The 27,992-nt window shown below is 33.6% G+C and overlaps 6 protein-coding genes across 9 annotated transcripts; 5 read left to right on the forward strand and 1 right to left on the reverse strand.

Moving 5' to 3' along the window:
* Positions 1 to 2,798: 2,798 nt before the first annotated feature.
* Positions 2,799 to 3,679, forward strand: LOC108468975 (60S ribosomal protein L39). Its single transcript, XM_017769847.2, has 3 exons — positions 2,799 to 3,000; positions 3,167 to 3,270; positions 3,403 to 3,679. The coding sequence occupies exons 1-3, from the start codon at positions 2,998 to 3,000 to the stop codon at positions 3,449 to 3,451; spliced, it is 156 nt and encodes a 51-aa protein (XP_017625336.1). The 5' UTR covers positions 2,799 to 2,997; the 3' UTR covers positions 3,452 to 3,679.
* Positions 3,680 to 4,559: 880 nt separating this feature from the next.
* Positions 4,560 to 10,619, forward strand: LOC108469804 (beta-adaptin-like protein A). Of its 2 annotated transcripts, none has more exons than XM_017770851.2 (11): positions 4,560 to 5,263; positions 5,413 to 5,929; positions 6,024 to 6,148; positions 6,302 to 6,500; positions 6,874 to 7,102; positions 7,218 to 7,384; positions 7,471 to 7,680; positions 8,165 to 8,275; positions 8,388 to 8,564; positions 9,424 to 9,870; positions 10,092 to 10,619. In XM_017770851.2, exons 1-11 carry the CDS (start codon positions 5,211 to 5,213, stop codon positions 10,380 to 10,382), a joined length of 2,526 nt encoding a protein of 841 aa, XP_017626340.1. In that variant the 5' UTR covers positions 4,560 to 5,210; the 3' UTR covers positions 10,383 to 10,619. The 2 variants fall into 2 exon arrangements, with proteins under 2 accessions (XP_017626340.1, XP_017626339.1); XM_017770850.2 differs by having other exon boundaries at positions 4,954 to 5,263; positions 5,392 to 5,929.
* LOC108469805 (uncharacterized) lies at positions 10,301 to 13,585 on the reverse strand. Its single transcript, XM_017770853.2, has 3 exons — positions 13,155 to 13,585; positions 12,060 to 12,151; positions 10,301 to 11,759 (listed from the first exon to the last, which is right to left on the reverse strand). Exons 1-3 carry the CDS (start codon positions 13,302 to 13,304, stop codon positions 11,354 to 11,356), a joined length of 648 nt encoding a protein of 215 aa, XP_017626342.2. The 5' UTR covers positions 13,305 to 13,585; the 3' UTR covers positions 10,301 to 11,353.
* Positions 13,586 to 14,295: 710 nt separating this feature from the next.
* On the forward strand, positions 14,296 to 16,905 carry LOC108467845 (pentatricopeptide repeat-containing protein At5g25630). Of its 3 annotated transcripts, none has more exons than XM_053031486.1 (3): positions 14,296 to 14,485; positions 14,889 to 15,707; positions 15,822 to 16,905. In XM_053031486.1, exons 2-3 carry the CDS (start codon positions 14,925 to 14,927, stop codon positions 16,710 to 16,712), a joined length of 1,674 nt encoding a protein of 557 aa, XP_052887446.1. In that variant the 5' UTR covers positions 14,296 to 14,485; positions 14,889 to 14,924; the 3' UTR covers positions 16,713 to 16,905. The 3 variants fall into 3 exon arrangements, with proteins under 3 accessions (XP_052887446.1, XP_052887447.1, XP_017624139.1); XM_053031487.1 differs by having other exon boundaries at positions 14,894 to 15,707; XM_017768650.2 differs by having other exon boundaries at positions 14,297 to 14,485; positions 14,799 to 15,707.
* A 616-nt stretch (positions 16,906 to 17,521) lies between these two features.
* LOC108468866 (uncharacterized) lies at positions 17,522 to 19,844 on the forward strand. Its single transcript, XM_017769726.2, has 6 exons — positions 17,522 to 17,874; positions 18,015 to 18,142; positions 18,254 to 18,357; positions 18,438 to 18,525; positions 18,738 to 18,799; positions 19,402 to 19,844. The coding sequence occupies exons 1-6, from the start codon at positions 17,762 to 17,764 to the stop codon at positions 19,552 to 19,554; spliced, it is 648 nt and encodes a 215-aa protein (XP_017625215.1). The 5' UTR covers positions 17,522 to 17,761; the 3' UTR covers positions 19,555 to 19,844.
* A 1,854-nt stretch (positions 19,845 to 21,698) lies between these two features.
* On the forward strand, positions 21,699 to 27,863 carry LOC108467581 (TOM1-like protein 9). The gene is made up of 10 exons (XM_017768268.2): positions 21,699 to 22,109; positions 23,084 to 23,162; positions 23,292 to 23,390; positions 23,470 to 23,580; positions 23,751 to 23,911; positions 24,563 to 24,644; positions 25,052 to 25,137; positions 25,889 to 26,077; positions 26,519 to 26,976; positions 27,197 to 27,863. The coding sequence occupies exons 1-10, from the start codon at positions 22,009 to 22,011 to the stop codon at positions 27,772 to 27,774; spliced, it is 1,944 nt and encodes a 647-aa protein (XP_017623757.1). The 5' UTR covers positions 21,699 to 22,008; the 3' UTR covers positions 27,775 to 27,863.
* Positions 27,864 to 27,992: the final 129 nt, after the last annotated feature.

A 27,992-nucleotide genomic window follows, 5' to 3' on the forward strand; every position in this document is an offset into this window, starting at 1 on the left:
AAATTGAAAACCAGTAGAATATGTTCTTAGAATATCTCAAAATTTTATATTATATAAATTACTAACGTGTCAAAAATTTATATAAATATATAATAATTCAAATATGTAAAAGAATATCTAAGTATACATTTATATGGTTATAATAAAGTGAATCGATGAGTTAATGGGCCAACAGTCTCCTAGTGGAACATGGAAGCAAAGCAATGGGTACACATGATATTTGCATGTGAACATATTTTATGTTATAATTAGTCAGATATTTATATACTTGTAAATGTATTTTATTTATCTTAGCGAAAAACATCTATATTTTCTAAAGCATAGCTTAAATACGACAATGAAAGATCAATGGTGATTAACATCATAATTAATGAACAGTCCAATAGTTAGATGTCATATAGCTATAAAGGGATAGATCCAACAAGGCTCACAAATGAGAAATGTATATAATTCGATGAAGCAAGTTGGTTGATGATTAATTAATTAAATACTTTAAATCCACGACAAATCCCTTTGATGGTCAACAAGCCAATTACAACCTAAGCAATGTTTTCTTCCCATTTAGTCTTCATCTTGTTGAAAATATTAACAACTTCTTATTAAAAAAAATAGTAATTAATAATAATAATTCAAGTTAAGTGGAGAATTACTTGAATTTAAAAGATATATATAACGATAAATTTAATTTTTAATATTTGTTTATTTTAAATTTTACTTAAATTATTTTTTAAAAGGATAAGTTAATTAGGTCATTAAAATTTTTACGATATTGATGTGATAATTTGTGTGATAGTCCATTTGTACATCATCATTTTTTAACAAATTTCAATAAATATAATATATTTTAAAAAATATTCACATCAATAATGAAATACACATAAATTATTATGAGGGTTGTAACGTCAATATTGTTAAAATTTTAACACTTCAATTAACCTTTTATCTAATTTTTTAAAGATTCAAGACAATTATAATAAAAAATAAAATAAAATTAATAAAATGAATAACCATTAAAAATTAAATTGAATCAATTTAATTCCAAAGTTTCCAAAGGGTAAATAAACCAAAATTTGAGTGCCATATTTTTATTTTATTTTTAAAATGGTCCACGTCAATGGGTGTGACATGAAGCAATTGCTTTAACCTCATCTTACAAATAAAGTTGATTATCCTAATAGATAATAATAAATTCAGTATTAATATCTTTCGGTTCATAAAGTTGAGAAGTTGTATTATGATCATCCTCCAACTTAGTGTGATAGTGAAAGCCTTAAAAGTTTAAAGTTAATCGAGTTTGATGTAGTCACTTTATTTTTAAAATTATGTTTTATAAAATAAAAACAAAAAAACAATGTTTTTAGTAATAAATTATTTTATTATTAAAAATAGGAAAAAAATAAACACCAACATAAATTATTTAAAAACATAGTAAAAACTTGTTTAAAATTGTTGAAATATGAATTGAGAGTATGCTTAGCACTTAGATATTGCAAATCTAGTTAGCTAGCCGTTGTTTGTTGTTCTATTAATATAAATAATTTTTGCCTTTGAATTGACAAACACAGATATATATATTTTTTAAATTTAAGTCACTATTAAACTTGGTCAAATCTCCCTCTCTCTATATTGGTTATAGTGGCAAACCTTTTGATGAACAAGGACTGTATCTCTAAATATTAATGTTTTTTTGTTAATGAGAATGGCACTCAATGTGATTTTGATTGTGGGATACATGTTAACAAGTCACTATTCAATTCGCAGCTTCCTTTATTTAAAAGAAAATCCCAACTTTAGAAAATAATTCTTAAATTGAAATTATTTACTAAACATAATCGTATAATGTTTACATTCAAATGCGTTAAATTTCATCTAGTATAAATTAATGGGTTCGTACCAAATTGTAAAAATCTAAATATCAAAATAAAATATTAAAATTAAATTTAGATACCAATTTTTATATAGATTTGATTCAATAATTTGATGTAGATTTAATTAGTTTTGAGTTTAAATTTAATGTATGTACTCGGATACATCTTCACATGCACAAATGTTCAAAATTTATAGACTAAACAATAAAGTAAAAGCATTGGAGATAAAAAGGAGAGCGATCGACGACAAAATTTGCATGGTCCATCCATGATATACCAGATTATATTGTTGCCTGACAATCCGACTTGAGATTTAAATTACGATTATAAAAGCTTTTTTTTCGATTGTATTTTATTTATAATTGCAAAATTTATTTAAAAAATCAAATTATATTAACTTGTTAATTATCCGAGAGAAGGTTATAATATTGTATTTAAAACAATAAGGGTTAATATAATATTTGTTACACGAGTTTAGTTTTGATGTTTAATTTTGCACTTAAATTTAGTTTCAATGTTTGCACTTGAGTTTTTTTAAAATTGATACTTGAGTTTTCTTTTGTCCTAGTTAAGCATCTTAATGTTCAATTTGATAATTGAGTTTTTTTTTTTTGGTCCCAATTAAGTATCTATAATATCTATAATTTTTTACTAGAACATGCACGTCAAACATTCATTAAGTCACATGCTACCATTTGGTTTGGGTACTAAATTGAATATTGAAGCCAAACTCATGTACAAATCGGGGCAAAAAAAATTTAGATTCCAATTTGAATATTAAAGTTAAATTCAAGTACCAATTTGTATATTAACCCAGAAGAAGGCCCAAACAATTAAAAGAAGTGGTCCGCATGGGATCACAAACCCACCTTAATTTGGGCTGTAAATCACCAACACAAATCCACATTTTCAAAGTCCACGAATCGTCCATTACGATATAAACCCTAAAATCCCAGCAAGCATCCTCATTTTGTTGAAGCGTTTTCCACCTCCGAAGTTGAGAGATTTGTATACACAAATCCACATTTTCAAAGTCCACGAATCGTCCATTACGATATAAACCCTAAAATCCCAGCAAGCATCCTCATTTTGTTGAAGCGTTTTCCACCTCTCAACCGCCACGCCAAACATGGTAAATCAACCTACTTCCTTTCCCCTTCTTCTTTACCTTTGATAATAATTGCTGACCCATTCATTTTTAGCTGAAATGGTTGCTTCAATCTCTGAAGAAAGGTTGAGTTTTAAAATGGTATCTCTCTCTGTTTGATATTTTAAATGGTTTATTCTTGGCATTGCAGCCTTCACATAAGACTTTCAGAATCAAGAAGAAGCTGGCCAAGAAGATGAGGCAGAACAGGCCTATCCCTTATTGGATCCGCATGCGCACCGATAACACCATTAGGTCTCTATATTTCTTCAATTTTTTTTTTTTGCTTCAAATGTTTACAAGTTTTCGTTATTGCTTCATTTTGAGTATTTTCTAAGTAGTAATTGATGGGTTGCTTTTAATTTTCGCTTTTTTGGTGCACTGCAGGTACAATGCGAAGCGTAGGCACTGGCGCCGTACCAAGCTAGGGTTCTAAGCTTTATGTGCCTTTTTTGTAGTTTTGTACTCAAGCAAAGCTCTGTTTTTTTGTTTATTTCATGACATTTTGATGTGGCGTTGAACCTTTTTATATGATGGTTATTGACGATATTTAGCCATTGTTTCGACTGTTGTCTATCTAATGTTTTGATTTCGAGCGTTGAATTTTTATGAAACTGAATCATTATGTTCTTTAGAATTAATGAAAACTGTTATTATTCAGTAATGCTGAGATTGTTTAAGCCAAATCTTGTCATTTATTTACTTTGATAGCATTGAAATTCTAGAGCAGTGTTTGCAGTTTATTTGCCATTTTATTGCTTGGGGACTAGAGAGTCTGTAAAACTTGGATATAGCATGAATTGGAACAATTGAGTAAACAATATACTCGTGTTAATCTACTTGGATATTGAACTCAGTTCGATTGGAATCGAGTTGAGCTAGAGTAATTCAAGTTTTTGAACAATAGTAGTAGAGGAAAGCGCTAACTGAATACATCGATTGTCAGCAAAATTGTAATGATAATTGGATGTGTAGCCTCCAGCATCAATGAAACCTCTTAAGCAAGCTTGGATTATGGTTTTGTTGTGGGGGTAGATTAAAAAAGTGACTACATGGTCAATTTACTTTCTCTTGTTGGGTTGCCTGACCCTCATTCAAGCCACCACCTCGGCTGTTTCCACTTCCATGAAATGTTGCATGATTCTTGATAGCCAAATTGGCTAGTGCCTATGACTTTGTTGAATTGTTGTGGGGAGGGGTGATGCTTTTGACACCAAATAAATTTGGAAGGTGTTGTGGAAAATCAAATTTCCTCCTAAAGTGAACTTTTTCTTGTGGGAATGCTATCACAATACAAAGCAATCCGATCTGGGTCCTTCTTAATTAAAAGAATGTTGCCTATTCAAGATGAATGCCCCTATACATTATAAACGCAGTATCAACCTCAAGAAACTAGTCTGCTATGAATTGGCAATTGAAGAACATAGGTATCGTGAGGGCTCTCCACACAATTTTATGCAATAGCACCTTATTTTGTTTATGCCTAGAGGTACTTATGGATCTAACCTGAAATAAAATTTTGTTTAAGTTGGATTCTATTTTTTCTTTTTTCTTTTTTACTAAGGAAGCACAATTACTATCCCCCAAATTTCTTGTCACCAAAGGTACCCTAGATACCTTATTGGCGACACACCCATCTTCAAACCAATCCACTCCACAATAGCCTGCAATTCAGATCGGTAAACTCCAGCACGATATAGCTCACTATTTGAGGAATTTACTTGCAAACCTGACACTTCATAAAAATATTCCAAAATGTTATTGATTCAATAATTCCTTTAGTGGAAACCAACAGATAATCTGTAAAATACGTTGCGTAAGTTGCAAAGTTTTACAGATATTTAAATATTTACCAATTAAATTTTTATTATACTAATTTAAAAAATATTAAATTATTATTCATTAATCATTTAATGATAGAGTGATGAAATTATAGTTTTTTTTAATAGCAACCATTTAGCTTATTTTTTTTAAAGATAAAAATATGGTTGTAAAATAGAAAAATTGTAAAAGAAAAAAATCTCCGTGACAATTTTACAACATAGAGAAGCGCACCGCTTGTTCACGGTGTCGTCTAACAAAATCACTCTTTTTAACTCCAATCTCAACCATTTTGTATCTTTCCTTCGACGGCCGATCTGTTTACTGGTAGATCTTTCTTTAAAACTGAACTTTGAATCAGTTAACCACCAGCCATGGCGCCTCCAGCTCAGTCCCAACGATCACCGTCGCCGTCTCAACCTTCTGGGTAATTATAACAATTTCATGCTCCAATCCTTCAATTTTTGCTGCAATTTTGTCAATCTATTTTTTAATTTTTATCATTTCGAATTCTGATTTAGTGCTCTTTCTCTTTTTTATGGAACTGTAATTAAGCGTTCTTATTATGGTTAACAGTAAAAGTGAAGTCTCCGATTTGAAACTCCAGCTCCGGCAACTTGCTGGAAGCCGAGCACCGGGTGTGGATGATTCGAAGCGAGAGCTTTTCAAAAAAGTGATCTCCTATATGACGATTGGAATCGATGTGTCCTCCCTCTTTGGTGAGATGGTGATGTGCTCGGCCACATCTGACATCGTTTTGAAGAAAATGTGTTACCTCTACGTCGGTAATTACGCCAAAGTCAACCCCGATCTCGCTCTCTTGACCATCAATTTCCTTCAAAGGGATTGCCGCGATGAAGATCCAATGATCCGAGGGCTAGCCTTGCGGAGCTTGTGTTCGTTGCGTGTGGCGAATCTGGTGGAGTATTTGGTAGGTCCGTTGGGATCCGGATTGAAAGATAATAATAGTTACGTGAGAATGGTGGCGGTCATGGGAGTTTTGAAGCTTTATCATATCTCAGCTTCAACTTGTATTGATGCGGATTTTCCTTCCATACTGAAGCATTTGATGCTCCATGACTCAGATACTCAAGTGAGAGCTAGTTAAAAAGCTTGAATTGATTGTCTAACGTTTTATTTTTGTTTGTGGATTAGCTTGTAGATTAATGAGTTATTTTTTTCATTAGGTGGTTGCAAATTGTTTGTCTGCATTACAAGAGATCTGGAGCGCGGAAGCTAGCACATCTGAAGAGGCATCAAGGGAAAGGGAAGCTTTGATTAGCAAGCCAGTCATATATTACCTATTGAATCGGTATGTTCCGTGGATAAAAATTGAAGAATCAATGGGAAAGTTCAATTCTTACTGTCTTCTTGTGATTATACTGTCATTTATGCTACTGTATATGTAATACTAAGTGCTATGATGTTATTAATTGAATGCTTCTAAATGGGTTTTTATGTGTAGGATCAAGGAATTTAGTGAATGGGCACAGTGCCTTGTGCTTGAGTTGGTGACTAAATATGTTCCGTCAGACAGCAGTGAGATTTTTGACATTATGAATCTCCTTGAAGATAGACTTCAGCATGCAAATGGCGCTGTTGTCTTAGCCACTATCAGAGTGTTTTTACAGTTAACCCTGTCCATGACTGATGTTCATCAACAGGTGCCTACCAGCCTTTGTTATGTGATTCTTTAAAATGTGGCAAGTTGTTAAGTTTCTACTTCAATCAAGCTATCTCCTGCATGTTTACTATCAAGGAGGTGCTTTTCAGTTAATCTTGATCCTGCAATTCGTGCTTCTTTTGTTTGCCATCAATATCTTCCCCTTTCTTTTCTCTAAAACTTTATAAAGCTTGTAATTTAGTCATTAATTTCCTGTCATTGAAGCAAATCTGGGCATGTGTCTTCAACCGTGAATCATCATACATGGCCTTGATATTATTAAACTATACTTGATTGTGTGTGATAGATTAGTAATAGTCTTATACTAGTTTACGGAATCAGGAGTTTTCTAACGAAATTCTTTTGTTGTAAAGGTGTATGAACGTATCAAAGCACCGCTGTTGACCCTTGTTAGTTCAGGAAGCCCAGAACAGTCTTATGCAGTTTTAAGTCATCTACATCTCTTGGTTATGCGAGCACCTTATGTGTTCTCCTCAGACTACAAACATTTCTACTGCCAGTATAATGAACCATCTTATGTCAAACGATTGAAGCTTGAAATGTTGACTGCAGTGGCAAATGAGAGCAATACTTATGAGATAGGTAAGTAAACAGCCTTAGTTTCTTTTGAGGGCCTCTTTAGAGAAGATGACATCAGTAAATTTTCAATTCTTCCTCTCAAGTATTCTGATATGCATCATTGTTTACTAAATTTCAGTCACTGAATTATGTGAGTATGCTGCAAATGTTGATATCCCAATTGCCCGAGAGTCAATCAGAGCCGTTGGCAAAATAGCACTACAGCAGTATGATGTTAATGCAATTGTCGATAGACTTCTTCAATTTCTTGAAATGGAGAAAGACTACGTGACTGCTGAAGCTCTGGTAATTAAATATTTATACCCCTACTCGATGTTTGGTCTCTTAAATATATGCATAACATTCCTCTATTTATGAGTTCTTTTATGCAGGTGCTTGTGAAAGATCTTCTTAGAAAATATCCTCAGTGGAGCCATGATTGCATTGCAGTGGTTGGGAACATAAGCAGCAAAAATGTACAGGAACCAAAAGCCAAGGCAGCTCTTATATGGATGTTGGGGGAATATTCTCAGGATATGCAAGATGCTCCTTATGTTTTGGAGAGTTTAGTTGAAAACTGGGATGAGGAGCATTCTGCTGAGGTAATCAACCTTCATGGATATTATCCAATGATTCCATGTTAAACCATGTTCTGTTTTTCTGAACCATTTCAGATTATAGTTTTTGTTTCTTAGAATCTCTCTTGTGAAGATAAAAAGAGGTTGTTGAGCCAGTTGATTCAACTTTCAGCTGTATCTATTATGGCATTTCTAACCCTTGTTGGTCCTCTGATGTTTTCATTCATGTCTCTCTACTGGATATGCTATGCTGCACACTTGTATATTTGATTCACGCAATATTATCACATCCCCCTTCATTCCTCTCCTTCCTAGCTGTGTCGTCTCTCATCTCATTCCACAACCAAGGACACTGCTGCTTTCTTTGTTATTGTTAGATTGAGCATTTGTTTTCATTTGATAGTAGAATTTGAGCCTCTTTTTATACTGAATTTCTGAAAGCTGGATTAAAAAATCTGTGTTATGAATTGCTTCATTTACTTGGTTGATGGAATATGGAATTCTACAGGTTCGTTTACATCTTCTCACTGCTGTGATGAAGTGCTTTTTCAAAAGGCCTCCTGAGACCCAAAGTGCATTGGGAGCTGCATTGGCTGGAGGTATTGCTGATTTTCACCAGGTATGAATGTCTTTTTATTTCTTCTTTTTTTCCGGCTCTTGCATCCATAGTACTGTTTGAGTTGTCAAGCTCTTTTCTGGAAACGATAATTGATCCTTCAGCTTGACTGCAGGATGTTCATGACAGAGCGCTATTCTACTATAGGATTTTACGGTATAATGTATCAGTAGCTGAACGTGTGGTGAACCCTCCAAAGCAAGCTGTTTCTGTTTTTGCTGATACTCAAAGCAGTGAAATTAAAGATAGGATATTTGATGAATTTAACAGTTTATCTGTCTTATACCAGAAGGTAACTACTAGATTCTCCCAACCTTTTGTTATAGGTATTTTTCTATTTTCGACCATTTTGAAGCTCTTGCAATGGGCTGTTAAAGCATCCAAACTGCGTATTAAAGGGGGAAAAATATAAGGCTTGTATCAGGAGGAGTTTGCCTTGGTTCAAGTTGGGCCGAAATGTCTGCAATGAAAATGCTATTCAAACTTTGTGACCTAAAAGCTACTTGGCAATGAGGACCAGTCTGGATATTAATTCTAAAAGATACCTAAACAAAGTTTATTTGGGACATTACACTATTTAACACTCCCCTAGATGTGTAGGCTTGATTCCTTCGAAACCACTAGACCAAGATGTTTAAGCAAAATGGGGCTCCCTAAGTAGGTCTTATTTACTTGATCTCCTCATGCACAAGTCACTTAGTTGTGAACTTAAGAGTGAATGAGTTTTTTCTTTCCATACATTTTTAAATGAGTTAAGGTATTACATAACAAAATACTTGCATTTCTTAAGTCATTCTTCCCTTTTGTCAATTCCTTATCTTGCATCATTGTCAAATCTAACAACCAATGGAAGATCTACCAACAATGCTCATGGAATGGACTTGCAACTTATCATCTTTCTGTGATAGCTGTGAAACAAATTGCAACAACTTCGTTTTGTTTACCGTTGAGAGCCAAACAATTGACTTCTCTAATAACAGCTTTGTGCCTCTCCAATCATTTTCTTCATTTTATGCAAAATTTTCATTCTGCTATTAGACATTTTAGTGTATTACAGTAATTGCTTCTCATTTTAGAAACCTAGGTTCTTCTGGTGTGTTACTCAAATCATAAAGGAATTGAGTTTAACTGATATTCATAAATATCTGCAGCCATCTTACATGTTTACAGACAAGGAACACAGGGGTCCACTTGAGTTTGCAGATGAACTTGGAAATCTATCTATTGGTGAAGCAGCAAATAATGTTGTTCCTACTCAGATGGTGGAGGAAAACGACAAGGATCTGCTTTTAACTACTTCAGAGAAAGAAGAAACTAAAGGTTCACGCAATAATGGTTCTGCTTATACTGTTCCTTATGATGGTTCGTCTACATCCGTCTTTGCCTCACAAGCACAGATAGAGTCGGCAGTTTCAAATCCCACCTTGGCAGGCCATTCTCCTCAAGCAAGCTTCGCAATAGACGATCTTCTTGGTCTTGGCATACCAGCAACACCTGCTGTGCCGTCTCCTCCTCAATTGAAGCTTAACACAAAAGCTGCTCTAGATCCAAGCACTTTTCAGCAGAAGTGGCGCCAATTGCCTGTTGCTTTGTCGCAGGTTTGCTTCTGAACATTAAAACCTTTTCTTGGCTAAACAATATGCGAGGATGCTTCTATTTTAGTACTATATTTTATTTCCCGGACTTTTTTGTTTCTAGCTGATGACCACTTATGCTATGATAATCTGGTCCCTTATGTCAGCTCTTAAGTCATGGAGCAGAAACTGTGGTTATATGTTCACTCCCTTCTTAGAGCTCAACATGTCCTTAATTAATGCAGGAAATCTCGGTAAACCCTCAAGGTGTTGCAGCATTGACGGCTCCTCAAGCGTTACTTCGACACATGCAAAGCCATTCCATCCACTGCATAGCGTCAGGTGGCCAATCCCCTAACTTCAAGTTTTTCTTCTTTGCACAAAAATTCGAGGAATCATCTAATTACCTTGTCGAATGTGTAATCAACACATCATCGGCAAAAGCGCAAGTAAAGATCAAAGCCGACGATCAAAATACATCCCAGGATTTCTCAACACTTTTCGAATCAGCCTTGTCCAAATTTGGTACTTCATGAACCCTAAATCTGTTCTTCATTTAATGCCTATGGGTAAGATGTTCTGAATAGTTTTTTTATATTGAAATTTCTTTTTTCCTTTTTGGAAGAAATTGAACTGAATTGTTTTTGCAGAGAGGATTGTGAAAACTCTTTTCTTTTTTTTACCTTTCTTTTTTGTAGTTGTAGATGTCTGTGAATGTAATTTGAAATGTACATTTTCTTTTAATTTCCATCATAATTCAGTTATTATATATATTTTTGAAACCTCAAATTTAAAATTCCGTTAATAAATGTGATTCCAGAATAGGAATGAATGATGCCTATACTTCAATAGTAAAGTCTTAGATAGCAAATTTGGCACTATTTATATGTAAATCTATATAGTGTTTTTTCTTTCTCATGTCAATTATGTAAAGATTAATTAGATTGAACTTATTTTATACATGATGCGTACTAAATTTATTTAATTGCTAGTGTAGTATCGGTAAATGGTAGAAGGTTAAGGTTGTAGGATTTTAATGTTTTAGTTTTAAATTTATTTTAATAAATCAGAGGATATTACGCCTTTATTCGGCAAATTTATATTGATTTAATTAAAAATATATTTTAACAGATTCAGAAATCTTGTGAAAAAAAGGAGGATTTCACGGATTTAAATTTAGATATTTCAAAAATTGTAAATATTCAATCGACCATCATCCTAGAGACTTTTCTTTTTTTTTTTAAAAAAAAGAAAACCGTACAGATATAATATCTCACTGTTAAAAGAGAATTACCAAAATCATTTATCAAGAGGAATGAGATAAGAGAATAACAATGATCACTCGTATCCCAAAGGGTTCAAAAAGTCCTTCAATGGAGCATAAATTTTCTTCCTTCCTTTTTTCAATTCTCCAAAACTAGTATAGATATATATTTCACCATGTATATGCAAAATGATGCCAAACAAGTCCTTCAATGCATCAACATCAAAGTTCTCAATAAATGTATTAACCTTCATCCTTTTTCTCCTTTGAATGTATCAAAGAATTCAGCCATTGCTTCCATGGAGCATCCTCTTGTTGTTCGATCCACGACAAGAAACAACTATCCAACAAGCAGAACATGTTTACATATAGAAGTTGGTATCTCACCGGTATATATCGGAAATTTGCGACTTGAACAATCGGCCATAGCCCTCCTTCGAGAATTAATGCCGGTACAAAATCCCTCTTTACATCTTCTTTGATTTGGGGAACACTCTTTCCCGCAGAAAATCCCATGTAAGTAAAAAACACGAGTAAATCCAATGGCCCGAAGATAAACCCGTCGACTGCAACTTTAGTAGCCACGAAACGAAAAGAATATGGTCGTAAACGAAGTCGAAACCTTATGCATCGGTCCAAACCTTCGTACCTATAAATGTAACCATAAAATTTTAAAAGAGTTTCCAACAAAAAGTTTTGCATATGGAACAGCAGCCAAGCCAAAATAAAAAATAAAAGGAAAAAGCGGCCACCATGAACCATCTTTAGGTTCCGTAATAAGCCCCTTATGTATTGTAAATCACTAAATCTTTCGTACATTGTAGTTTCCTAATGCACGATGAATCTTATGATGCAAGCTCGGAGAAATGCAAGTAAGCAGTAAACATCAGCGTAATGTGACCTTAACATTATTTAACCAAGTAATCCATGGTGATAGGTAGATGATTACCAGTAATGTCCGACTGGTCCAACAAATCCTAAACCAAACAAACTTGTTGTAGCCACACGTTTCCAATTAACCTTTAATTCTTTATCCTTTTCCTGATACAAAAAATAAAAATAAAAAATCTTTCTTACTAAATAGAAATAAGCAGATTAATGCTAAAATACTCACAAAATTAAAGATGAGATTATACACAAGGCAGAATGCAAATTTTCCATTGTGGACATATATATTACAATAGTTAAATTATTTCAAAGTGGTGAACTTTTGTCAAGAGGAATAATGGGGATAGGATCTAAGGTAACTCTAAAATCACGTTCTTCATTGCATCTATGCTACTAAGATTATAGTATGAGTACTTGTACAACATGATTATGTTCAATCATTGGATAATGGGGATAGGATCTAAGGTAACTCTAAAATCTTGAAGGGTCATATACGTAGGAAATGAGTGTTGGACACAGGTACTTCAAGACAGAAAACGAAGAGTTGTATTAACATAGCATTGCATTGCAGATTGCAGCTAGACAAGTGCTGAACGATGAAAAACGGCAGCCATAAAATTGAAGCTCCCATCACAAAAAGAAACCATTTTTTATGCATGTAAACAATAAACAAAAATAGAAAAACTCTCCTTTTTTAAAGGATTCAAACCAAGAAAAATTGTAATAAATCACTCAAAATTCCTTACTTATCTCAGCAGGTATAATTCTAGTTTCTCTTCAAAGGGGAGTGTTTACACACACACACACACACATATGGCTTGTTCTAAATGTTCATAAAATTGGCAGACTAAAAGCAACATCAACAAGAATCAACAGATAAACCTCAATAACAGAGAAAAATGTCAAAACTGTACCCAAAAACAGTGGTTATAAGCTCAATTTCCATAAAGAAGCTACCAATTTTATCAAGAGAAGAAAAAGCATATATGCAGCAATAAAAACCAACCCTTTTTCTATTACAACAATAATTCAATGGCATCAAGAACAATATCAAGATTCACCAGAAACCAAACAAATCAAACTCAAACAAGAGCAGGAAAGAATGGAGAAATTAAAGACTACCCAATATGTTAAAAAGTCGTAAATATGATGGTACCTGCAAATGATGGTGTTTTTTGGCAGTAGAGTGAGTAATAGTTTGAGCAGCTATGTCACCAAAAGCCCAAATCAAGCCTGAGCTTAAAACCTGTGTCTTCACTGGGTGGATTGCTAAGCAATTTTGATACCATTTCCACAACTTCAACATTTCTTTTCTTTTACAACAGAAATGAACACACACAGATCAAGAAAAAATGAAAAAAGAAATGATCATTCAGATCTAATGTTTAGTTACACGGTTTCATTTTACACAGTGAGATAATGGAATCAAAGAAAGATTATTTCTTTTTCTTTCAAAAACAAATTCCTTTTTCAGGGAAGTCTATGAAATATAAAAATGGTTAATGTTTTTTTTGGCTGCTTCGCCTTCTTCCCTGGGAAATGTAGGTGGGCCAGAATTTGTCAAATCTTTGCTTTAAAAAAATATATATTCTTTGTTCTGTTTTTGGGTTTTAGAATATTGAAACTATTAAAATTCCAGAGCCAGCCCAGCCCTGTCAAACCTGGACCTTTCTTTCTCCATGGATAATAATATTCTACCACTTTTTCTGATTTCAAATTGCTGTTAAATTATTTTGATTATATTTGTAAGTGTGAAATTTGAAATAAAAAATATTTTAATAGGTATGTAATTAAAAGAATTGTAATAAATATGAATTTAATAAAATAAATTTAATAGTGTCATGAAATTTAAAATTTAAAAATAGAGATAATAAATTTCTATAAATAAAAGTAAAAAATTAAATTCTAAATTTAAAAAGAATAAAAGATTTATATAATATATTTTAACTATTTAAATAATAGCAATTAAATTTATTACTTAAAATAATATAATTTTATGCAAGTATTTGAAAATAGTAAGTAGAAATTACATATATATATTATAAATACGTTTAGGGCATAAAATTTTGAAAATATTAATTTAATTTATACTATTTAACAAAATTGATTTTTTAAATATAAAAATTAAAAATAATTAAATTTACAACTTACAAGATTAATACTAAGAAATTCAACAAATAAGTGAATAAAAAATTTTCATGAGAAAGAAGAAAACAAAATAAAAACGAATCATGTATGAAAAAAATAAATAAAAAGAAAGCACTAAAAATTTTCAGCCCCACTTTGTGGTTTTCTTATCACCACATCTTTGATGTTTTTTTGTGGGTGAGTAGATAATATTTTAGCTTTCAAAAAATAAAAATAGATAACATATTTTAATGCATTCCAAGAAAAAAGCCTCCATACTTCAACCATTCAGTAACCTCTGTTTCATTCTCTCACATTTTTTTTTTCAATAATCCAAGATTTCAGCCCCAATCACCCCAGGTACTATTCTCTCACCATTTTTTCATTGCTCAGCAGCACTGCTTATTTTTCTTTCTGGGCTTAAATTAAGCTGTTTTGCATCGCTATCTGATTTCCCTTGCTCTTCTTGGTTTTGTGAAGTATGTATATTATATGTCTCTGTTATGTGGTTATCTTTGTCTGATCTATGTTTCCATTTTCATGAAGTAGCACGCTTGATTGCTTGTATTCAATCCAGTTTCGTATGTTTCTGTGGATGGGATTACAGTAATTTCGATCTCCGCTTTAGGTTTCGTTAGTCGATTGATTTACTGTTTTTTTCTTGTGTTTCTAGTACTTAGATTTTCATGTGGTAGTTAACTTCCACATTGCTCCACTTATGGATCAACAACATCAATCTCATTGCCGTGCCTGTATGAAAAAGGAAAGCTGCAGAACGGTACGGTCCCGGACTAAGCTAATGAACATCCTAATAGAAAGAGGAAAACCCCAAGAAGCTCTGTCTATTTTCGACTGTTTGATCGAAGGAGGGCATAGACCATCTTTGATTACATACACAACTCTCTTGGCAGCCTTGACTATCCAGAAGAACTTCGGTTCCATACATTCTATCATCTCTCAGGTCGAAGAAAACGGCATGAAACCCGACTCGATTTTTTTCAATGCTGTTATAAATGCTTTCTCTGAATGTGGAAATATAGAAGAAGCCATGGAGACTTTTTGGAAGATGAGGGAAAGTGGACTGAAACCCACCACTAGCACTTATAACACGCTAATCAAAGGGTACGGGATTGCCGGTAAGCCCGAAGAATCTGTTAAACTGGTAGACCTAATGTTGCAGGAGGGGAATGTCAAACCCAATCTCCGAACCTATAATGTACTTGTCCGAGCATGGTGCAAAAAGAACAACATGACAGAAGCTTGGAATGCGGTTAATAAGATGATTGCCTCCGGAATGCAACCAGATGCTGTTACCTACAATACCATAGCGACCGCTTATTCACAGAATCAAGAGACTGAGCGAGCCGAAGGTGTGAGTTTAGAGATGAAGAAAAATGGTGTGCAGCCTAATGAGAGAACTTGTGGCATCATTATCGGTGGATATTGTAAAGAAGGTAAGATCAAGGAGGCCTTAAGGTTTGTATATAGGATGAAGGAACTCGGCGTCCGTCCTAATCTCGTGATGTTCAATGGATTGATCAAAGGTTTTGTTGACATCATGGACAGAGATGGGGTTGATGAGGTAAGTAAACCAATGCAGGATTTTATGACTTGTGCAAATTTTGATATCTGATATATGCTAATACGAGGCTAGTCATCCGAAGAACATGAATAAATACTTACCTTTGATCTGCAGGTACTTTCTTTGATGGAAGAATCTAGGGTCAAACCCGATGTTATAACTTTTAGCACCATTATGAATGCATGGAGTTCAGCAGGATTTATGGGTAAATGCAGGGAAATATTTGATGACATGGTGAAAGCAGGAATACAGCCTGACATTCATGCCTATAGCATTCTTGCTAAAGGTTATGTGCGAGCACAAGAACCGGATAAAGCCGAAGAACTTTTAACAATCATGATTGAATCAGAAGCATCCCCTAATGTTGTGATCTTTACTACCGTTATCAGTGGCTGGTGCAGTGCCGGTAGAATGGATCAGGCAATTAAGATTTTCTACCAAATGTGTGAATATGGAGTATCTCCCAATCTGAAAACCTTTGAGACCTTAATATGTGGATATAGTGAAGCCAAACAACCATGGAAAGCAGAAGAACTTCTCCAAGTAATGAAAGAGTTTGAGGTTAGGCCCGAGAAATCAACCATATTCCTTATCGCCGAAGCTTGGCGTGCCGCTGGATTGTCAAAAGAAGCAAACAGAATTCTGGGTTCGGTTCATAGCAAGGAAATGAAAATCGAGACAACAAAAGAGATACCAACCGAAAGCTTAGAGAAACTATATCACAGGCAAACTACAATGCCCTCACATTCAAGTCTCTTACAGATACCAAACATGGTTACAGATGATCAAAATTGGTCAGCTCTGTCTCTTCGAAAAGGTCGCATGGTGCTAAGAGATGCCGATCCTCCGTTGGATTGCTCGTGGCTTGTTACAAAATCGAAGCACATTCCGTTGGGCTGTAAATTTAGAGCAAGGTGTCCCATTGTTTGCCAGAAGCAATGCCAACGGCAGCTCGGAATATATGGTCATCTTACACATTCATGTACAGTGGTTTTTCTTAACTGAGTAAAAAAAAGACACTCATGAGCTTCTGTTATTAAAGTCATGATTTCATTTCTCAAAAGAAACAGAAATTCGTCATCAAAATACTTTAAGATTTGTAAAGAGAGCTCTTTCACATTGACGAACTACTTTATTCCTTTTGTTTTGCTGAGAAATGCAAGTAAATATTGATCTTTGTATCTGTTTACAATCTTAATCTTTTTGTGTGCGAATATTTTATGTTAGGAATTTTGCAGTGTAGTAAATGGAAAAATCGGTTTAGATCGAATTAACCGATATAATAGATGTTTTCAATCGAGTTGGTTTGGTCAAATCAATCTTATGGTAGTTAAAGTGGTTTTTTAAGTGGTTATCGATTATGAATTTTCATAATAAAAATATCTATTTTATCATTTTAAAATATTTTTATAATATATAAAAAAATAAAATATATTCGATGATGAGTTCTCTTCCCTAGCCAACTTAATGAAACCATCTAATTTTTGCATTCAATATGATGAATGTGTACAGAAAACTTGACAAATGAGTAGTATTATTTAGATCGAATTTATATTCCAAAATTATTATTGAAAAAATTCATATGATTAAACTTAGACCGATTAGAGATATGGTTAATGAAAAAAAATACTGTCTAATACAAATTAATCGCAGCTGAACAAAGAAACCAAGGATTTTTTCTTTTTGAAGGGGGATAAAAATAGAATGATATTTACTAAATAATTTCCGTTTTAATTTTAATATCTCAATAAGAATCTAATCTAATAATATTAAAAATATTTAAATGAGGGTATTTTGGCCATTAAGAATTGACTTTTATATCGATATAATATATTAGAATTTGAGAAAACTTGGAAAATAATTTTTTCATGAGGTAAACGCTGTCAATTTGGAAAAACGCAAGCGCAAACAGTGATCGCATTAGGTTATCGGTTTTTTTTTTTTTTTTTTGCAATTTCCTTCAACTGAAAGGGGAAAAGTACCCTAATTTTGTCTCTGGATTGGTCTCCCAAGTGAGGAAAGGGAGAAAAAGAAAGAAACTTTGAAGAAAAAAAATGGTGTTTTACTTCAAAGCCCGACCAGAGGTTGGTGATTACACAATTTTAATGGGTCTCGACAAGTACGAGAACGAGGAACTCATTAAATACGGCTTTCCCGAAGACATTTGGTAATTTCGAATTGCCTTTCAATTTAAAATAAAAAGTTCCTGAAAATTCTTCATTTGTGCTATAAATTAAGTATTTAGGGTTATTTTTTTTCTCTTATAACTCTCTATGAAATTTGGTGATTGAATTTATTTTGTTGCAGGTTCCATGTTGATAAAATGTCTTCTGCTCATGTTTATGTAAGACTTCATAAAGGTCAAACCATTGACGATATAAGCGAAGGTTTGCTTGAAGATTGTGCTCAGCTTGTTAAAGCTAATTCCATCCAAGGTTTATTTTAATTTCATCAATTCCTTATATATATATATATATATGTAATTTGTATATGTTTGATAATAAGTGGCATTCTTCTTTTTTGTTTTAATTGTTATGTGAGATTAGGGAACAAAGTGAACAATGTTGATGTTGTTTACACTCCATGGTCCAATTTGAAGAAAACTCCTTCCATGGACGTTGGCCAAGTTGGCTTTCACAATTCCAAGATGGTGAGCTTCTTTATTTCTTCGATTATTATTTCTACTTTTATTCATCTTTAATGTTTGTCTGATTTTATCGCATGATTTAGGTTCGGACAGTGAGAGTGGAGAAGCGTATAAACGAGATAGTTAACAGGTTGAACAAGACTAAAGTGGAAAGGAAACCTGATTTGAAAGGTATGCATATCTCTGCAGTTTCATTTTTCGCTACAACGTAGGACTTGTATTATCATTGTCTATGAAAGAAATTTGGTGGTATGCAGTAATGTCGTTTTTTCCAATTGCATTTTCTTGGCTATGCTGCATTAACTGTATTGTTTTTTTAAATTCAAATTGTCTTGTTTGTTCTTGATGTAACTAATGCAGCATAATATAATATGTTATTGCAGCTGAGAGAGAAGCTGTTAGTGCCGCAGAAAGGGCAGAGAGAAAGCAACAGCTAAGGGAAAAAGTGAGCCACTTTTTCTTTATCTGTTTTTAACTTATTTCTTAGGTTTGATACTGGCTATTGGCGACATCAGCTGATGGTTTTGTTCGAGTATGCTATAGAACATGAATATTCTAAATGATTGCAGCATGAAAAATGAAAGTTACCCTACTGGATTTTGTTTAGGATAAAAGTTGTTATACCGTACTGGATTCATGAAGGGCAGAACTGCATGAGCAATTATTGCACATATAAATTTTAATCTCAATAAACATATATGTATGATGTTGTTGTTCTATATACATAATGATATATTTGGATTATGTTTCTTGTCCAGTTTCTTAAACCAAATACATAAGTATTCTAATAAAAATAAAGTAAATGACTGTAAACTATGATCTGAATGGCACGATGTTTTAATGGACTTATATTCAGCTTCACTTTGCTGCTAATAATTCAGATATTTACGATGAGATCAAAGAAGTTCTAGTAGTTTTGTTGATGTTGCTTACTAAATACTTATACAATAGGTGCTAAATGCTGGGATTATAGTCTCATCCTTTGACCTCATACGAACATTGTTATTTGGATAACTAAAATGAAAATCCATTTGATTTCTCTGGCAGAAACGACATGAGGAACTGCAAAGGCTTGAAAAGGAAAGACAAGCAGAGATAAGAAGCTACAAGGGTCTCATGGTCTCTGAAAAGATGACCTCAAACAAACAAATTGCTACAACAAGCAAATCTTTGCAGGAACTTGAAGAGGATTTTATGTGAACATATTGGTATTTCAATGCCAATTAGCAGCCAAAAACATACTGCCTGTAAAAGGAAAACGGCGGTTTGATGTTACTTTTATTATTGTTATTATTACTATTGCAAGCTCGAAGTTGTTTGCCTCAATAATAAGTTACCAAAAAATAGGCTACAAGAATTGGAACAAACTTACTAGGTTGAGGGTGAGGGGAATGAACTTCTGTTGTAATTGGCAATATATTCTACTAAACATGATTGTTAACTCAATTGCTGGTTAATTTAACACATAATTCTGATTGCAAATGTGCAAATCATCATGCCATGTTACTTTGGTTTTGTTTTTGTTTCGCTTGTCTTTGCAATAAGTTCATTGGCGCCATCAAGGGATGCAAAAGGGTTGGACATTCTTACTGCATATTAAATGCTGACAAATTTTATATTGTTGTGCTTGGTGCTTGTTCCAGAAATGATGATTCGTGTGGTCTGACTTGGTTTTGGTGATGGTGTTTTGCTTCTTTGTTGCCATGTTTCGTATTTCTTCTTGTTTATAGAGAAATTTTGGTTAATGAAGCATGCGTGATAGCTTATTGTTGGTTGTAATGGGTTATTTATGTTGCTTTACCTTTTCATTTTATTATTATTATTGCTACAACTACAAAGCAACACTCATGTATAAAGAAAATATGGTATGAAAAAAAATAAAGAATTTTTTCGAAAGTGATACTAGTATAATCAAAGTACAAGTGCAGATATATGTTCAAGTAACCACAAGTGTTAAATTGTTATAACACAAGCATGTTCAAGTAACCACAAGTGTTAAATTGTTATAACACAAGCGGATCACAAAGTAAAATTAAACCATTACAACATTACAACAAAAAAATAGATTAAGAACATGTATTATCTAAATTAAAGATGACAAACAAAACGATAAAATACCATGGTAGGTCTTGTAATAAGAGTTGGATTGTATTTTATCTCATTTACTCAATAAATAAGAATAAATTGGTCCTTTTGTTACAACTTTAATTTATTTATAATGTTTGCAATTAGTCATTGTACATTAACATTAAGTACATGTGTGACATGCAACGTGGATTTATCTACTTATGTTATCACCATGTCGCTTTTAATAGTAAAATTAGATAAAATTTTTAATAGAAAGGACTGATTTGTTATTTGATCTAATTTATAAAAATTAATTTTTCTATTTTTAAGTAAAGAGACAAAATATAATCTAACTCTTAATAAAAAAAAATTTATAATATTTTTACACAAACTAAATTAAATCTCATACATAATAATCATACTTGATAAAAACTCAAATATCTAAACATATAATTATATAAGATAAATTTCAAACTTGAATATTCAAAAGGCAAGAGTATGGTTTTTACCAATTGCATTAAAATCTCATTAGCTAAAGAAAATAATATTTAATGAGGTTTTATTTGTAATCTTTTAGGGAGTGAGTAGGAAGCCGGTTTTCTTTTTGGTTTGAAAGTTGGAAACCGTTTTCAATCATTAAAAATAAATAAACAAATAAAAATAGATAAGTGTATAGTCACAAAAATCAATCTGTCTTTTCAATGGACAGCGAAATAAACTAAATTAGATCACACACTGTCCCTACTGTGTCCCCCTTTCAACTTCAATATGTTAGAAACGGCACCCTCATTTTACATTTTTTTAACCCCATCCCTCGGTAGTTGTTCGTTAGTCACGTGTATAACCGCCACCTCATTCCTCGTCTTCTAATATTTTGTTCCTTTCTCGGCATTTTGGATAAGATTAATTGTTTCATATTTTATCAATAATCATATAAATTTTAACATCATTTGAATATTCCCTTTCGACCGGGTGTAATAAAGTTACTGTAATATTTTTAGCGTATTATAGTTTTTTTATATTTTTTTGAAAAGAATACAACATTTCTTATATATTAAAAATATTTTATAAAATAAATTTAATTACATAATATGATATTAATTTAAAATATAAATTTGACTGATAATTATTTCAATTTTTATGTGCATAATGATATTACCAAATTTAGGCGGACAATAATACACAGTTCGCATATTAATCAGCGGTCAGCAACCATCCGTATCGAGGCAAGTACATCTAGATATATCACGTGTGTACTTTCTCGACACGTGACATATTTTGATTCGCCTTCCCTTTTATTTACTTCACCTCTCAAATAATTTTAATTTTTTTCTCTAAATGGGAAAAACGAAAAAAAGAAAATTCGATTTATACGAGATAGAGACAGAATTGGTGGGAGAAGCGAGGGAACAGAGAGGAACTGCCGATTCCTCGCTGTTTGATTTTATTTTTATAAATATTGAATTTTCTGGTGGCGTCTCCGGTATCGCAGTTCGTCGCGATCTCTCCAAACGGTGGCCGGAATAGGATTGATTTTTTCTTCTCTTTTTTTTAGGCGGGAATTGCTTTTCTTTTTTCTGAACGAAGATGGTGAGCTCTATAGTGGACAAAGCAACCAGCAGCATGCTGATCGGGCCTGATTGGGCTAGGAATCTTGAGATCTGCGACATGCTATGTCGCGACCCTGTGTATGTGTTGCACTGGATTCCAGTTTCTCCTCTCTCTCTCTCTCTTAGAATTATTACGTCTGAATTTTATTAAGAAATTATATGAAGATTGTGAATCTAGTCTCGTGTCTTATTATTATTTTTAATTCTCATGAATTTTAAAGAAATTAAAGATATTTGGCTTAAGATGTTTGTCTAGATTGATCAGTTTGCTTTATTCTTTTTCTCTTTTGACTGTTCAATATGTAATTAAACTCTCTCTTTTTGAGAATTATTGCGTCGAATTCGATTAATAAGAAAGAATTGACGAGATTGTGAATATAGCTTCTTATCTTGTTTCGGAATTTTGTTATTGTTTTTTGTTGTTGAAATTTTCATAAATTTTATAGAAATGAAAGATATTTGGTTTAGGATGTTTATGTAGATCGACCAGTTTGCTTTTTCTTTTTGGTTTCTCTTTGTTCAATATGTAATTTAATTCATGGATGCATGTGATAATACAGCTTTTAGATATGGAGTGGGTTGATCGATAGAGAATAAAGGATTTAATTTCACGTAAAGACAGTCTGGTAAATGGTAACAGAGAGCTCAGCTATTTGTCTCAAAGTTGAAATATTACCATGTGATAGATTATTTTATTGGTTGTGACCTTATTATCCTGATGTTTCAATTTTCCTTTTTCAGATATGAACTAGATTTTTAGTTACCTTAAACATGATCAGCTTAATGATAATTATGTTGTATGCTAGTGCTTTTGTTTATCATTTGTGGTCATTTTCTCTGGACGGGTTCTAGTTAATTTGAGGCATTTTGAAAGCAGAAAGGGTTGAAAGGTTTAGTTTCCTCCTTTTTTTGGTTAATATTGGCCCTTCTTTTTTCAATTTTCTCTCTCCAAAGGAGGAAGGCTGGAAGCTTGCTGGATTTATATGTTTTATGTTTGAATTTTGTGCTTTCTTTTAAGAAAAAAGCATTGAAACATGATTGTTGTTTATCAGGCAAGCGAAAGATGTTATGAAAGGCATAAAAAAGCGGCTTGGAAATAAAAATCCTAAAGTTCAACTTCTTACACTAACTGTAAGCTCCTGAGAAGTTTTACATTGATTTCTACTAATCAACGGCTATAATTATCACACGTTTTCTTTATCATCTTTTTCTTATATAGATCTAAATTTGTTCAATTTTGATCTATTTCTTATGTTCTAGCTACTAGAGACTATTGTAAAAAACTGTGGGGACATTGTCCATATGCATGTTGCAGAGAGAGATGTTCTCAGTGATATGATTAAAATGGTCAGGAAAAAGGTAAGTAAATGTAACATCCTTATGGATCTATTTTCTCGTAGTAAAATGTGTTCTCAGCTTTTGTACTGTTCAATTGTAGCCTGATTTTCATGTCAAAGAAAAGATATTGGCTCTGATTGACACTTGGCAAGAGGCTTATGGTGCAAATTCAAGATATCCACAATATCATGTTGCATACCAAGAGTTATTGGTATGTCTACTGAGGTCTCTCATCTCAAACTGCATTTCTTAGGATCCATTTACTCGTATGCTATATTTTGTTCATGATACCGTTGTGCATGCTGTTATGCAAGTAGCAATTTCACATAATTTGGCCTTTTCCCTCTTTTTTCTCTGACCCAAACTGGTTTATTGTTTCAGCGTGCTGGGGCAGTATTCCCTGAGAAGAATGAGAGCTCTGCTCCTGTATTTACTCCTCAAACACAACCTTTGTCTTATCCCCAAAGTATTCGTAATCCTGATAGGCAAGAGAGAGTAGAGAGAGTTGAGTCTTCTGCAGAGCCCGATTTCCCAACCCTGAGGTATTCTTTTGGTTCCTCAGTTGTAACATTGCCAAATTTCTTTAAAGGAAAATCTCTTAATGATGTCTTTGTAGAAAACTGTTCTGCAGTAATGATTAAGCAAAAGTCTGCTGCTCGTAATAAATTCTTCATTATCTATTATTTGAACTAAAAAGCTTGTTGAAATAAATGTCTTCTTTCTTCTGAGTATTACAGTAAGGTTCAATTATTTAATGAGGATAGTACTCCATTCTAATAAGAACATATGGCTCTTTTTTTTTTTAATTTTACTTTTTCCATATTACAACAGGAGTAATTGTCAGAACAAACTTTTTGTTCACTTAATGTACAGTAAAGATGGATCAAAATGAATTATTGAGTGAAAAAAAATTGTATTTGTTTTAACTTCTCAATTTGGTGAATTATGCTCCATGTCCTTAGCTGTTAAACATGGTTATTTTGTACTCGGATCAGTAATTGCCCTTTCCTTGTTGAGGTAGAGCAGTAGGGACTTTCCACAGATTAGAGTAGTTATAATAGTTGAAAATTTTGTATGGACTATTATTCTGTCATATTATTGATAGCGACTTACATTCCTAATTCATCGTTCCTACTTGGTACTTTATCATTGATCATGCTTCTAGTGTTCTAACTGGAGTTTTTTTTTATCAGTGTGACAGAAATTCAGAATGCACGGGGTATTGTGGATGTCCTTTCAGAAATGATAAATGCATTAGATCCTGCAAACAAAGAGGTATGGGTTCTCAATTTTTTATTTTGGAATTAGTAGGTTCACAATTTGAAATGTAGAGAAAAGTGATATATTTTGTTTACTTGCTAGAACTATTTCGTGTTCTCACAAGTGCATAGTGATGTGGATTCCCAGTGACAAGTTATTAATTGGATTTAAAGTTACTATCGAAGTTGTAATATAACTGATTTGTGTGGTGATTTGGTTGGCTATGCTCCAATTTGTCAGATTGTGAACCAGTTTTCAGTGTAAACTTTATGTTTTGCCAACTCTGATAATGAAGAACGTTTCAAAATTCATGAAAGTTTGACACTGCTAAATCGTCTAATAATCTTTATTTTGAATATTATGGTTTTTTAAACTTCATTTTCTATTTGCATGTTCACTGATCTTTCGTTCTACAATTTCAGGGACTTAAGCAGGAGGTGATTATTGACTTAGTGGAGCAGTGCCGTGCCTACAAGCAAAGAGTTGTACACCTTGTTAATTCAACAACGTAAGGACACCCTGTTAAAGTGGTGTTATCCTACATATGTTAAGTCTTAGATTTCCTTAGTCTTCTATTCATGTTGGATCTCTCCACCTATTGCCGATTGATTTTTAGTTGGATGCTTAATATTGTAGCAGAGGCCATCTGTCTTCTTTTGTTTCTGCCTAAACACGTGAGGTTGTCCACATGTAGAACTCGTTAAGCTACATGTGAGTGAGAGTTACTGACAATTGGTTTTAGGTCGGTTCTTAACACTTTTACCATTACCTTCCTAGTTACTTAGTACATTTCTATAGTTTGATGATTTGATGTTATCATTTGTTGTCATGGTCCTGACATTCTTTCCCGGGGGCTTCTTTGTTGCATTCCATTTTGTATTACCTGACCCTTTAGGTTATTGTGCAGTATCACTTGGTAAAATGCATGACTGAAAAGAGGGAATGGAATCCCGACTGTTGAGATCAAAGGATTTCATTATTTTATTCAATTATATTCCTTTTAATGCTTTTCTGGCTAGCTACCAGAGCAGTCTGTGAAAGGATTAATTTCTTTTCTTTTCCTTTTTTGCTTGAACCTCTCTGTGATTACCTTACTGAATACCTTTATGTGCATTTCTATTCAATTTCCACATGACATTGTCATCTATTCTTGAATGTATGGTGTATGAGTTGCATTGGTAGTTAGTTTAACATCCGTGGAATCGCAGACGAAATTGTAAGAAATATCTTTTTCATATAAACCTTTGTCTCTCTTGTAGGGATGAATCACTCTTATGTCAAGGTTTAGCATTGAATGATGATTTGCAGCGTATACTGGCAAAGCATGAAGCGATAGCTTCAGGAACTTATCAAGCAGACAAATCTAAGCCTGAAGCTGCAAGAGAACTTGTGAATAGCACTGGTGGCCTAGTTGATACCGTGGGCAACAGCAAACAGTCTGAGAGAAGGTAATTATGCTTCTTTAAGCTGGACTATTATATCCTGGGATCTGGTGATCAAAATTCAAAATTATTGGTCTTTTGTGTTATACGAAATGATAGAATATTTCTAAGAGCAATAATGTCTATCATGCATGTCTTCTTGTCCTAAGCATTACCCTGGAACTTAGTTACAAGTTTCTTACACGAATCCTTGACAAAATCTAGTTGCTGGATTTTTTTGAAATAGTTTCCTCACTTCAGGTGCTTGATATTGTTTTAAGTGGAAGCTTTTTGAGCATTTTCAGATATAGTTATTAGTTGCGCATTTCTCTGTGAGGAGAGAGTGAGTTGCTTATCAAATTTAGGTTGCTAGGACTGACATTGAGATTCATTTAATTCCAAGTTATCTGAAATCCTTAATTAGATGTTTCCGGTAGTTTGAGCTTTAACAAAAAAGATTCTTCTCAGATCTATCTCCAACACAAATTCTCAAGCCCCTGCAACTAACGGTTCAACTCCTCCGGCACCAGTAAATCCCAAAATGGACCTTCTTAGTGGTGATGACTACAATATGCCGAAGGCAGATGATTCACTTGCCCTTGTTCCTGTGGGAGAACCACAACAAAATACTCCTGCGTCATCACAGCAAATGGCCCTCGTACTCTTTGATATGTTTCCTAACAGTAACAACACTTCTAATTCTGTAAACACCCAATCTTCAGGTTTGTCCGGACCACTATATCCTTTGGCTCCTCAAATTCAGCAGCAGAACATTTTGGCTCCTCAAATTCAGCAGCAAAATGGAAATGCACCAAACATCAGGTTACCTCGATATGAGCAATCATTTGCTCAGGGCTCAGGTCCTGCCTGGAACAATCAGCTGGTTCAGCAGCAGCAGCAACAGCAGTCCCCGTCACCCGTCTATGGTTTGTTTCAGTTTATACTATGCTTTTTTATTCTTAGCAGAGCATTTTACTTTGGGCAAAGACCATTTTCATTCCAGATTTCACTCGAGGAAATCATTAACATACATATATCGTAACGATCTTTTTCTCAACAAATTCATTTTAGTAGCATTTTAAGCTTCTGCTACTACTAATACTATGTTAGAATTAATGAATGCTTCTTTTTTTGTATGTTGAGAAGGTGCCCCGAGTAGTAGCTCACTACCACCGCCACCCTGGGAAGCATCAGCGGCAGACCCTGGCCCAGTCACAGTTCCTCAGTTTCCCCAGCCACTGGTTACTCAAGTTGTTGCAACACACGGCCAACCTCCCTTAGGACCTCAACCTATGGGAAGTGAACAAGTGGTGGGTATATACATTCAGCCAATCACAACCAGTCATTTATCGGCAGTTAATAATCAGCAACAGCCTGCTGTTTTCCCTCCCCAACAAGTCCAGGGACCGCAATATAATATCAGCATGGTTCCACCACAAATGGCAGTAGTTCCCCAGGCAATGGCTCCAGTGTATCCTCCTCAACAAATGTATGGTGGCCACCAAACAGTACCATATTGCAGCGGTTATGGTGAACAACAACAATATCTTGATCAGCAAATGTATGGGCTATCCATCAGAGACGACAATGGTTCCACTTCATCTTACAACCCACCAACCAGGCCTTCAAAACCAGAGGATAGGCTATTTGGAGACCTGGTTGACATGGCCAAAATTAAATCAACAAAAACCAATCCCGCAAGATCTCGTACTGGTAGTATGTGAATCATCAATTTTTTTTTGTTACATATTTTTTGGTGACTAACTTGTATACCTTTTTCTTGAATATGTATATATTTTACTTTTCTATTAAATATATGTATATATTTGGTTTTCTTCTTTTATGACAAATATTAATTTTATTGTGATATAATGTATATGATGAAATTCTTTTCCAAGTTTTGAAGACTGTTAGGCCTATGGCTGTTATATTATGGAATTTG

This window comes from Gossypium arboreum, chromosome 8 (genome assembly GCF_025698485.1).
Source record: "Gossypium arboreum isolate Shixiya-1 chromosome 8, ASM2569848v2, whole genome shotgun sequence".
NCBI classification, from domain to species: Eukaryota; Viridiplantae; Streptophyta; class Magnoliopsida; order Malvales; family Malvaceae; genus Gossypium; species Gossypium arboreum.